The following is a 14,401-nucleotide window of genomic DNA, read 5'->3' on the forward strand; positions in this document are numbered from 1 at the left end:
TAACAGGAAATCTGAACCTTTTCATACGACCAAATCAGCTGTGTTGAACAAAGGTGGATAACGAGTGTTATCTGATACGTTAGATAAATTGTGAAAATTCTATAAGGCTATTTTTTTGGATGATGCTTAACCAATGTACGTTACGTTGGGGACCGATGCACAAGCAAATGAAAGTAAAACGAACCATAGCTTATAGAGGTTGAGAGATTGGTGGCGTGGAATGTTTAACACGTTTGAAAAAATATCTCTGCTAGAAAAACAAGTGCAAATATGTTTATGAAACAACTGTATCCCCCTTAATGTTATATAATGCTGTTTAAGTACCCCCAATTTGATAATGTAGTATCCCTCCACAATAATTAGGCGGATTTTCTACGTACCAGTTACCTGTTGACCTTGACCTTTGAACCATAACCTTCAAAAGTCAATAAGATTTAGATCTTTGTATATAGTATCAATTGTATAAGTTCGGTCAAAATCCATCCAGCCAATCTTGAGAAATCCTGTCCACAAGATTGGAACGAACGGACAGGAGTAAACTAATATGCCCCATTATGCGATGCTTTGCACTGTGGGCATAATAAAGCACTGTAGCTAGCGTAGAAAGAAAAGTGTGAAAATGATTTGAAAAATTGGTAATTATAGAAATTCTACGACAACATCAAATTTGTTTTTTTATATGTGTCCAGAAACTCTATTAATGAAATTGCTTACTTATGTTGCAAAGACAACAGCAGCTTTGAACCTCTGCTACAATGGCTACTATAATTCTATATATTACAGTATGGAATGTCATGGCAACACAACACGGGCAGAAAAAACAACAACATGTTAATAAGATTGTTAGTACGATTTCCTGACAGCCCATATTAAAATCACGTAACTGTTTTCTCTCTTTTTTTTTCCAAAACTGAATTGTTTATAGGTTGTTTGACTTCGAATTATTTTTCCGAATGTAGTATTAAAGTACAGATTTCTAAAAAAAACAACAAACCAGTACCACTTTCTTTCATTCTCGGGATGAGCCTAAATTCTACTTATTTTTCAGAGTATCCGCATGATATCTGTAAAGTATAAAGAGGGTCGTGCAAGCTTACGACCAATCAACTTACACGTTTCCAGGTGTAAATATAGGCGATATCCATCAACTTATAGTTGTCTTGTAACACCTCATCGTAGTACATGATGGTAACCTGGAAATAAGTTGATAAAAAAGTCACTAAACTTAACAGAACGAATAATTATTACAGTATAAAACAAGCAGTAAACGACAAACCTGAACAGTTATATGTAATTATATGTTACTCTGAGACATCTTATAAATACAGAACAATACACTTTAAACAAGCAATAAACGACAAACCTGAACAGTTATATGTATATTACATGTTAGTCTGAGACATCTTATAAATACAGAACAATACACTTTAAACAAGCAATAAACGACAAACCTGAACAGTTATATGTAATTATATGTTACTCTGAGAAAATCTTATAAATACAGAACAATACACTTTAAACAAGCAATAAACGACAAACCTGAGCAGTTATATGTATATTACATGTTAGTCTGAGACATCTTATAAATACAGAACAATACACTTTAAACAAGCAATAAACGACAAACCTGAACAGTTATATGTATATTACATGTTAGTCTGAGACATCTTATAAATACAGAACAATACAATTTATTCCGATTCAATTATTCAGTTTTTAGGGATAATAATAAATCGTTATTTTGTATCTCTGGCATAAAGAAGGTCTAAAGACACATTTGTTTTATATTATTTATAATGTAATAACAATAACAACACCAACATAGAAACCAAAACGGACAGGGAAAGTACAATAACAATATAGTCATTCAGCACGACCTTTATGAACCGTAAAGGTGTCCTCAGATGAAATCCATTTCATGCATTATAGAACCAGAATAAAAGAACGCCATATTTATGCCCCCCCTCCCCCAGTGTCACAGCGGTATGTCTGCGGAGTTACAACGCTAGAATCCGGGTTTCGATACTCGTGGTGGGCAGAGCACAGATAGCCCATTGTGTAGCTTTGTGCTTAATTACAAACAAACAAACAATATCTATGAAAACACTCATCAGTCTATATTTACGTCTTACATCATGTTCACAATAATGCTATATCGTTTTGCCTCAGTATGCTCACGTGACCCTAGTCATCTTGTATTGCTTAGATATTGTGATGTCATGAAGTGCTTTATGGCGGATTCCTGTTAAAAACGAATTGAACACTCAAAACTGTGGCTTTAGCGTTGACAAAGTATGAGCAATTTCAGAGTTTTTGTTTCATTTTATTTTTTCCACAATAGCACCCTCTCCAGACAATAAAAAAAAACAAATTAAAAGTCCGCCATTTTGTGTCTCACACCATTATTGAGCTGAAATTGATGTGAAATAAAAAAAAAATCATTTTTTTGCTTTATGTATTGCAATGAGATACTGCTTGAATGCTAACTCAGATAATGACAGAAATTCATGCTAATACAATTGTTCGTATGATCTCCGGACAGCCCGTATTTTGAATTTTGACCAAACTGGATTACATACGAGAACGTCTTACTTCGAATTATTTTTCCCAAAGTATTGCTACCGAACGGATCGCGGAACGTACGGTGAAAAGAACGAATTCATTATTAGAAAAAGTCGGTGCTAATAAACATAACTTTTATTTATTAATCAGGAAGTGTTCTCAACTGTTAGTTCACAATTAAATAAACTCTCACAACTTTACTTTTATCTATAATTATTATACTCGTAATACACAGGGTTTCACGCGTATATTCCTGTATGACAAGTTTATATTTTTAGAGTTTTATACGTTATCTTGAAAGTTACTTTAGTTATCTAATAAGTATATAATAAAGGATTTTTTTTTCAGGAATGTAACCGATATAATGGCTGGAGACGGCTTGAATGGGTAATGAAGAAAAACTTTAACATACGTTTAACATAACAGCAAATGTACAACGTTTCGACAAGGTTTTGTCATCATCAGGTACCGGGTAACCGGTATAGATCCGTGTAAATACTCAGCTAGGATCCTAATATTGAAATTAAATAAAACAAATGATTTATCTCTAATAAATAAAAACAGTCCTCAATACGCATTTTATTTTGAAATGGGGCTGCTGTTCCCTCTAGACGACTATAGATAGCTATTTTTTTATCATTATCCCGATGATACAAACTCATGAATTGTCCCAGAATTCGCTATACGTTCACACGCACAGTTAAATTAGAACCTCCCTCCTATCCCTTCTATTGAGGCCTGCTCCGCCCTTCGCCGCGTCGGGGTACACCCTCGTGTTTAAACGGTCCAATCAAAGGTTCCATAAGAACGTGGCAAGCGGCGTCTGTCAACGTAATCTACCAATAGCAGTTGGTTACTATTAAGACCGAGTTGTATGACGTTCCTACACTACATATAATTAATCTCACGCATATATAAATAGATATGTATTTTTACTTCTTTGGATCCATCCAACTTGATGACGTTTCTCAGTAGGTTGTTTGAATTGTTAATAATTAAAAGGAACAATGAAAGCGCACATTAAAAGAAAACAAACAACACATTTTAACCAATTTCACGGTGTAAAAAGAAAATTATTTTATTGCAAATTTAAAACAATTAACTAGAAATAATTCACTTGTTTGTCGTGTTTCTAGTTTTGAAAGTTAACCAATAGCTTGCGAAATAGATGTGGTATTCGTTTCTATAGTTAGTAATAAAAAAAAACAACAACGAGATTTCTAGTTTCATCACATATCCTGTAGTTGGTAACTATTTTAAGATGCTAGTTCCAGAGTATTACGTATCAAAACTTTTATCCAAATGAAGCAGCTTACTGAAAAATGAGAGATATTTTAAACTTTGATAGTGGGTGTTATCTAACAACATATAGCTGTTTTTTGTTGTTTTTTTTATCTGTGATGTTGTAGCTAGTAGTTGTTATCATTGCGTATCTCCTTTATTAACGAAGTGATTATAAATCTGGATTGTAAAACTTATGTAGTGATAAAATGGGAATGGATGGGTAGATAATATACCCATGGTTTTAAGAATGTAACGAACAACGTCACAATAGAAATATTAACCTTGGCCATAAATGTGTGGTTGGTATTTTGGATCAGTGAGGTTAAGGATTGGAAAATTATTTCTATCATGGAAACAGGAAGTTCGAAGTTATTAAATTAGAACCAGTTGATTCATATAGCGGTACAGTTATTAGCACCGGTTGGTTTATATAATTTTATCAAGTTAGAACTGGTTAGTTCATATAATATAACTAATCTCATCCTATTCTTCTTTCTGGTTTATCCAACTAGTAGTTTAGTAAAAATCTGAGATAACTCAGAGAATCAAGTCACACTGAATCACATGCGAAACATAGAAGTTGTCAAAACAGCTGAATACATCTCGAAAACTACAGCACGGACGCCACTGCACTTTGTAACTGCGTCACAGAACACAGTAGTGCGACCGAGCGCGCCTCAAAACGTACGGTGAAAATAACGATGTCATTATTAGAAAAAAAATTATTATAATCAACAGTCCGAAACGAAAACAGCGAGTCAACAGAAAAACTGTGTGTTAAGAAGCACAATTTGAAAGCATAATAAGGTAGAAATCCCACGACGTGATTTTTATTAGATAAACATTAAATAGAAATACAATAATAGTGTTACTGGTATAAAACATCGTGCCACGAGTACTTGCAGAATGGAATATAAACTCGCCACTCTACAAACGTCTGGATTACTTTTGTAAATAATGGTTGAATAATACCGAACCTGCTCCCAGTGACACAGCGGCATGTCTGCGGACTTACAACGCTAGAAACCGGGTTTCGATACCCGTGGTGGGCAGATCACAGATAGCCCTTGTGTAGCTTTGTGCACAATTAAAAACAAACAAACAAACAAACTACCGAACCTGTCATATTATCTTTCGAGCATTACAACTAAATTATTTTTTTATTTAGTAGTTTTGATTCAATGAATTAAAAAAAAATTGTATATTTTGGTAAATGTGCTAAAATACTGAATTTCAAGACAATCACATAGGCTCTTTTAAAAGTGCCAAAAATGTCTTTCTTCTCTGACACGCGTATTTTCTGTACTAAAAGTACCTGTTTATGGTCTGTCGAATATATAAACTAGTGGCAAAAACGTAAACTATCAAAAACTCTCGTTCTCTGATAAATCGACAGCTTGGGTGTATTTACAATTTACTGACCACAGACAAATAACGTGTATGTATGAAGGTTTTTCTGTATGAAAAGAGTCTATGTAACATGCAACAACATACATCGATGAAGTAATATCATCCGGCTTGTTCAACGCAAGAAACCTTGCAACTAAACAGTATATATATCGATTTCTAAGACTAGAGCACACGTTCAGTACACAAACAACTCTCGTCACGTTGCACCCTTCCCGGCAAGGTCCACGAGCTGTCAGCCTAGGTCGTAGAACCTGACGTCACAACCTATCACGGGCCGGTGCCATTATACGTGTCGGGGTAGAGAGACTGGTTATCACGCTCCAACAGACACTACTTTCGCCGATTCTTTACGTAAGCTAGCAGTAGCAGTTAAATTTTCTTTATGCTATCCAATAGCATCAATCACCACGCGAACACACGTGTCAACGAAAAGAAGTAACTCGATGCTGCGTGGATGAGTTACAATTAAAACATTCGAAAAATACAAAATTTCCCGCCGATTTCTAAACTTCCTGGGCCTTGACAAAAGGTGGTAAGTTATACAAGAAAAAGATACAACGTTGTACAGTAGTTATTTTTCTCTCAGACATCTGAGATATTTTTATACTACACACACACAAATTAAAGTTGTTTCAGACAACGCACACACAAACACACAAAAGAAAATAAGTGGTATGAAGCTGGGTAGCCAGAAATAAAACCCCGACGAAACAAGTTATAAATACGTTATTGATGAAAAGGTAATCCTACTTTACCAAAAAAAAAGAAAAAAAAACGTATATATATTTTTGATCTTTTACTTTAATCACATCGAGTAGACTGCATTTTTGCCAAGGGTGACACTAACATAACTGATAACTTACTGCACGTTTATATGGAGAGACACACACAGCTGTTAACTACAGAAAGGAGAGTGTGATACACGCGATAACTTACCACACGTTTATCTCTACATACACAATAATGTTAATTACGGAAAGACAACACGAGATAACTTATTATTACACGTTTATTTGTAAACACATAATTAAGTTTATTACAGAAAGACGACACAATGGTGCACCTGTGATAACTTATTACACATTTTATGTACAGAAACGCACAATAATGTTAATTACGGAAAGACAACACGAGATAACTTATTATTACACGTTTATTTGTAGACACATAATTAAGTTTATTACAGAAAGACGACACAATGGTGCACCTGTGATAACTTATTACACATTTTATGCATAATAATGTTAATTACGGAAACCATAAGGACAAAGTTAGTTCATACACCGTGAAAAATTTGTCCGAATATCTGACCAATTTTAGAAATATAATACGGTGACCGATTAATAAAATAAGTAAATAAAACCATATATTATTATGTATTAACTTCTACCAGAAGAACTGCTAAAAAAATCCTAAAATATTAACTACAATTAATAATAATCACTCTTAACTAACTCCACCATAATAGAACTGTGTATACCGTATTAACTTCACTCAGACTTACGTCTCGGGTGTCTGAGGGAGGACTCGGCAACATTTTTACTTCACGTGATCCCTGCAGGGTTCACGTGACTGATGCTATTTAGTGTCCTTGTACTACGTGAATTCTCGTATTATATAGTCTTTACAATTGGTTATACTGGCTAGTGTTAAAATAATACACGTGCGATAAATTACGCCAGTACTGTTTCTGGCGATCATCACCTGTCCCCCACCACATAGTTCTTGTGATTTGGAATTTATTTTAAAAAAACTGTTTATCTACCCCTTCATGTTTTTATGCATCATTGGTTAATCCTAAAAACAATCTATTTTAGATTATTATTTAAACTGTATTTAATAACTCGGATCGATACGCAACACAATAAGTTGTTTCGTCAAACTTAAAGCAATAAAATTATTTTGACCTAAAAGTGCCTAAAGATTGGATAAATTTTTTGACGAAGTTTCCCAATCTATTATTTAATTAAAAAGTCATTGAATGTTTTATTACTGAAATGTCAGGGGGGGGGGGGGTTCTTATCGGGGTATCAAAAGTAATATGACTAAACTAGATGTGCTTCAAGAGTAAATAAAACCAAAATTATGAGTAACAAATATATATATATTTTTTTATTTCTTGCCTTTGAAGTTCATTTGTCACGCTGTGTTGTAGCCTACAGAGTGCATAATTAATCTTATGGTTCCTGGTATACACACGTTTTACTGACGTCACGACAGCACAAATTGCAACGTTAAGCGTCCTTTATGTAACGCAATTTTAGTGTCGACTGACTGACTGACGGAAAACAAACTATTGTATAGTGGTGCAAATGGTTAAAACAGGTGAACCCTCTAGGCGGCCCTAGGCCCTCTTTCGGGGAAATAATGGTCGCTCAGCAAACAGAGTTGGATTCGAGAAGCATGTTTTAGAGTGGTGGTCAGAAAGATGGTCTGGGAAGGAGGGGGGGGGCATGTGTATAGAAATATTCCCTTACATCCGACAAAAATGTTTTCAACGATAATTGATATGCTCGAGATTATTTTTCAAACAACAATGAAAGTAAAGAACCTCAGACTGGCTACTATGTGAATTTTCTATCAAATCATTATTAGGTGGGAGTCCTCAACTGGGTTCCTAAGGTCTCGAGGGTGGGGTGGCTCAAACTAAAAGATTAGGGAACCCGTTCTTTAGAGGTATCATAGTTCACTTAAAGACACAGAGAGCAGTTTGGACACTTTTATTGCGGGTATAGAACAACAAAAACAGTGAAATTCAGGAACATTTCGACTAACATTTGCATCAGATTCACTTGTAACTAAAGTAATTTGCTTGATGTGTTTCGTGCAAAGATATCCGAGGACTGTTAGCGTTAACTCTCTCTAATTTTGAAGTCAGTTGGTCAACCCCCCCCCCCCCCCGCCAACTCTTGCCAGACCGAATAATGCGATTTGACGGTCACTCTTATAGCGCACCCACAGCCCAATCCCAAAAATGCGGGAACGGGACGCGAACCATGGAGTCCGAGATCCAGAGTCTTGCACATTAACTACCTGGCCTGGGCCAAAGTATTTCCTGGCAGGAAAGAATAAACCTTTACTTTACTCAATTTTGTGTTTCTGCGTCTGTTGAGTGTCACATATATTCCTTTCTTGAATGTATTCACCACTCAAGAGAAACCATAATTAGTCACACCTAAACGGCAAATATAATTCATGATGCCATAAGTACTATACAAGATTATAACCAATTAGCGGAAGGCACAATTAATCATTTTGTAACAGGGCCGTACACAGATTTTTGATATTAACTGTACATTTGTATGAGAGTCTCAAATTTTTTTTTCTGAAATACTTATACAAATATTTTAAGATATTTCTTGCCCTGCAATATAGGTTCCCTAGCCAGCAGTCAGCTTATGAATTTAAAAGCCGGGGTTCAATTCCTCACGGTGGAAAAAGTACAAACACTACAGTATAGCTTTGCTCTACAACAAAACAAACAAATCTTCACAATAGACAGAAATATAGGTTAAACTGACAGGTGAATTCAATATCTATAGAACAGAATGTTTTTATGAAAACAAACATTCACATAACAACAAAGTATAAAGAGAAATTAGAATCAAACATTATTTAAATTTCCTAAACAGTGATAGATATAATATTTGTAATCAAGCATGGTTCAAAAGTATAGTTGTCATAAGACATTAATATTAGACACATTACATCTCTTATGGATTTTCAACAATTAGAAAAGTGTATAATCTTGATAAACTCTAAAGGTTTGTTTGTTTTTAATTAAGCACAAAGCTACACAATGGGCTATCTGGGCTCTGCCCACCACGGGTATCGAAACCCGGATTCTAGCGTTGTAAGTCCGCACACATACCGCTGTGGGGGTGGGGGGCAAACTCTAAAGGACTAGTATATACATATGTAGGCCTAATACTAATGTCTTATGACAAGTGTTATTATAAGTATTCTTCGCCACCTTGTACAAGGACTACACACCATAACAATGATCCAAAATTTGTAAGTAGCGATATATATATATATATATAGCATTCTGTAAGCAAACACTATCCAAAAGATCTTAAACAGAAGTAAATATGGAGATCCATCAATGACAAGAAACGGACACAAATATTCAATTTTAATAAACAATCTGTCCAGTGTGAATCCATCTCCGCATGATATGTAATGATATTAAATAGTTAGATAAACAACTAATTAGACTACTACACACGGTTAATTATGTTAACAACTGATTCTAATTTACACGTTGTTAGTTATGTAAACAAATGATTAGTAAACATAGTAGTTACGTAAACGTTTGATTAATACGTATACAAATTTAAACACTGAGAGAAAGGTATTGGTAATTAAGGGTTTATCTACAAACTGTTAAAGAACAAAGCACTTTGTTCAATAACAATAGTAATTTAATATGTTGTGACAAAGGCTGCCATGTTTATTGGATCGATTAACACAGCAGTAAGCTTTCGAGGGCTTAAAACGCAAAAAAATTCGATGTTCAATCCCTGCTGTGGGTGCTCTTTAGATAACCTATTTATTCAGCAGCTTTGCGCTTACTTTTCACTCAGTATTTCAGTTTTTAATTAGTTAGACACAGAGAAACGTATCAAAATATGGCTCAAATCATTTCGTAAACCTTTAAACAAAGCCAAACCATCAATCTGTGACAAATAAAACTGTAACAAACACCTCAACAAAAATATATGCATCCTAAATTACACACTACAATGTATGAAAAACTGGCAACTTTATTCCTCTCTTCTATATTAAAAGTAATGTAATAATATACTATCCGCGACCTCCAAAACATTTGCGGGAGTTTTCATGCCCTTCGCTTGAATTTTCCTTATTCTATCATTTTCACTTACTTAATTTAAGCTACGTTTTCTTGCAGGTATTATGTGTTAGATCGATAATCCTGGTCTATTTGAAAAATAAAATAAAATTATACAGTCAGACAAACAAACTCACGTAGACGTAACTTTATTTAATAAAACTACACAAAGTAAACAATATAGTAATGATATTTACAATAGTGTACAGAGTATAAAACAGTTATGGAGTGTTCAGTGCATGGCACGGTTTTTACGAGTTGTAACAAAAAAAAACTCACGAAAACGAAGAATTAAACTCGTACTAAACAAAAAAAGTAGATAAAAGGTGTTTATACCAGTCTATAAAACGAACCGAAGCTAAATTATTGCAAAGTAAAGTTGTAAGGAAGGCAAATTTAGTTGAATATGCAGAAACGTCTGAATGAATGTTCACAAAGTGATAAGCATACCGTTTTGAAATAACTCGCATTTGTATTTTAGACCTAAGTAAGTCTAGAAAGCCCATAGCAATTGTATTTACTGTAATGTTATTTATTGTTAGGAGATTACAAGGCGGGTAAAGTGTTATTTGTAATAAAAACTTTGCAAATACAAAAACTAAAGTTGAAATCGAAGCCAGACGACAACGACCCTGTGTCATCGTGTAGCATTACGAAGTTCGACTAAGTAAAAAACAGGTAAGGTGATTCTGAATGGAAAAGCCAAGGTGCAATCGGCGCTCCTTGGACAAAGGCCTTTCTAGATAAGTTTACAAGAAAAGTTCCGGACAGAAAAATGCAAGCGTAATATATATGATTAAGTGAGTATCATAATCATCCCATCCGACACAAGTGCATGACGTTGAAGTACGGAGATTATCTGTCTGTCCAGATTGCCTCTAATTCACTGGTCTACTACATATATTTTTTACAATTGTTGCATTTTTATTGTCATTGGAAAGTTAGAAACCTTAAACTAATCAATTTCAAGTGCGTTTATCAACATGAGAGCAAGATTTAATGCAAGTTTTTCATTCATAATAAAAACTGGTATTTCTATCACCTTATTCGTCTTGGTGTGCATTCAGTGGTTTAATTTATACACACACACACACACACACACACACACACACACACACACATATATATTTATTTATTTATTTATATTTTCGTTTTCTGTTGTAATTTTACTACTGAGTTAAATAGAATAAAAATTATTTTTCCACAAAATACAAATTTGAACAGATTGTTTTTGGTAAACTATTTTATGTCCCATATATTTCAAAAAATGAAACATGTAAAACACACACACACAAACAAAAACAAAGAAACTAAGCTATCTGCTTTCTGTCTATCGCGGAGACTTGAATCTCATATTCTAAGCATTGTACTACAGATTTGAGAAGGCTATATTAAAATGATTTTGAATATACAAATCAGCATGTCACGTCGAAACTATGGCCGATACAAATTCAAGGTGAAACTGCATGTTTGTGAAATACATTTTGACATTGTTTAGCATTCGTAGATAGTTTAATTCCATCGAAAACTGATCGCTTTTGAGATGGGTATACTATGTAACAATCCTTTCCGACGAAAAATATTCATGCACTCAGATCATAAAGATGTGTACGGATTGTGATATAGTAACTCGAACAATAATATAACTTGATCTTAGTATACTGGAACACAAAGGAATATGGGTCAACTTGGGAACCCGGGACCATCCAGAAAGAGACATTCAACAAGTCGTATCCCATCAGTAGCAATAAAGAGAGGCGTTTTGTAACAGTTAAGGATCCATGAATACAAAAGTCATTGGCAAAAGCTGTCCAATTCTCTCGGGCAACAGTATAAAATGTAATCAAGAAGGATCTCCGTCTGGAGAAAGCGACACAAGTCACGTGTACACAGGTTGCTTCCACGATATATCCTTCAACCGTCAAGCAGCTGGAGAATAAAACTGTTATTCATGTGATTGTATACGAAGACATTCAGGTGAAGACACACTTAATGTACGATGCGACTGTTCACACGGGTGCTGGGAAAAACTCGTCCCTGTACACTAGATGAATGAATAAAAAGCATGCAAGGAAGGATGTTGTGTTGTAAGCATGACAGCCTTACGATGGAGCCTAACTACGCAGCAGGGCTATTGTCAAGATGCACGGTCGTCAGATAGAACATGACCGGGCGTGACGATATGAACTTTGATATCGTTGCGAGGTTGCAAAGTGTCTTAATATAACGTGCTCAACCCTCTACATTCCATTCTAGTAGCCCAAATGTCGGCTGTGGGTGTTGTTGACCACAAACATTTAGCTAATATTTATCAATAATACACGTGATCACTTTCTCTAGAATGAATCACGGACAAAGTTTTTTTTCAGCATACATAAACTACGCTAAGACTTTTAATTCACTATCATTAGTAGTATGCTAAAAAACAAAACAAAGCATCCCATAAAGTGACAATACCCTTTATGAGCTCGCATTATTCTCGACAAATATGCCTACAGAAACTGCTTAAAACTAACGTCACTTCCGTTACTGATACGACTAACCTTTCTAACAGTCAGTTTCGACATGCACTTGTTTGCCAGTTTTATTGCACACCCACGGATCCAACGAATGAAGCGAGTTTTTGCGGCAACGGAACGAGAACCATGAACCCTTGGATACAGTAACCATTAAGTCTGGCTCGTAAGATATTAGAAAAAAATCTAAACCTAAAACGTTTCTAGTACATGCAGCCATAAAGATTATTAATTCAATGTATTTTTCTTAATTTGGTAATGGTGAATGGTGAAGAAATATTTACTGATTAATGGTCGAGTGTGACCTGGTGGTTTGCGTGCCTGGAATGTGAATCCGAGGATTCATGGTTCACAAGCCGTTGCAGCAAAAACTAAAGTGCTTTGGAATCGTAGGTACGGTGAAATCCCATTATTCAATTAGAGTAGTCCGTAAAATGGCGGCGAGTGCTACTTCCTAGCTAGCTGCCTTATCTCTAGGTTATCAGTTCAAAGTTGAGAACGGCTATGCGCAGAAATCGCTCTTGTGTGGCTTTGGGCAAAATTCTGAAATAAATGCTGACTGATATGTGTTTTTAATTCTTTTAAAAATACTAAACCTTAGAATTAGTAGAGCAGTTAAAGCTAATATTTACAATACATATTCAGACTGTTTACTCGTTCCAGTCCCTCGGTGGGTCAGCGGTAAGTTTACGAATTTGCAAGCTAAAAATTCAGGGTTCGATTCCCCGCGATGAGCAGAGTGTAGCTAGCCTATTTTGTAGCATTAAACTAAGAAAACAACAACTACTACTACTAGTTCCAATAGCTTTTACGTGCAGAACAAAATTACATTGTTAGACAGTGATTCTTTTCACCCGTATACACGAGTAGATAAAAGAGTAGACATAGCAATTTCTCAGCGCTGCAAAAAACAGTTTTAAATATTCATTTAATGAGATGTAACACACTCGCTAAACGATGACTGGAATAGGCTAGTACAAATTTGACAGTTGAGAATGTAAGGGTTTAGTAACAGAATCACGACAAAGTGTTCTCTGGAATTTTAATACTTAAAAGCATGTTATCCATGACGCACATTGTTGAAGTAAACCTAATTATGTTTATGACGCGTCATTTTAAGGCACAATGTTGAAGTAAACCTAACTGTATGTCTGACGCGTCATTCTGAGGCACAATGTTGAAGTAAACCTAATTATACAAGAGTACTAACAAAACTGCTATAACAACAAATTAATTACTTTGGCCTACAGATAAGTGTATAAAGGTGCGAAAGTACGAATTAAATTTTATAAATTAGTGATTGTGGTTTAAATTATTGTGTCATTACTTTTAATGCCGGATCCCTACTTCATTTTAAAATTCATAATTTCTTAATACTCTTATTTGTTTACTTTTTATGTTATACCTGTATAAAGTATATACTTTACCTTTTAAAACTGTCACGTGTCTATCCATTGATATGTTACGCCATCCGTTGAGTTGAAAAGATATTTAAGTACATGTATGATATGTTTACAACTGATATAATACCTGTGTGTGTGTGTGTTTATCGGAATATCAGTAGCGGACATCCACAGACCAGTCAAGTAAGCTGGAGAAATATTGTAGCGATAGTCCAAGCCGTCTAGGGGCTAGCCCCGCTGACGTGATCAGGCAGGTAGATGTAGTAGACGAAAAAGTTGCTGTTTTAGAAATTTTTGAATTGTTATACTGGAAATGTTAGCGACCTTTTTAGCGTATGATTAATATATATGCGCATAATATATCGTAACCAATA

At 34.9% G+C, this 14,401-nt stretch overlaps 1 protein-coding gene across 1 annotated transcript in view; it reads right to left on the reverse strand.

Annotated features, from left to right (window-relative positions):
* Positions 1-1,112: 1,112 nt before the first annotated feature.
* Positions 1,113-14,401, reverse strand: part of LOC106473022 (polycomb complex protein BMI-1-like) — a gene marked incomplete at its 3' end in the record, with an annotated part of 30,759 nt that continues 17,470 nt past the window's right edge. Inside the window, exon 6 of the mRNA XM_022401532.1 lies at positions 1,113-1,193. Within this exon, the coding sequence (XP_022257240.1) occupies positions 1,113-1,193 (81 nt within the window). The remainder of the gene's footprint in view (positions 1,194-14,401) is intronic.

This window comes from Limulus polyphemus, unplaced genomic scaffold, assembly GCF_000517525.1.
Source record: "Limulus polyphemus unplaced genomic scaffold, Limulus_polyphemus-2.1.2 Scaffold5818, whole genome shotgun sequence".
Classification (NCBI taxonomy): Eukaryota; Metazoa; Arthropoda; class Merostomata; order Xiphosura; family Limulidae; genus Limulus; species Limulus polyphemus.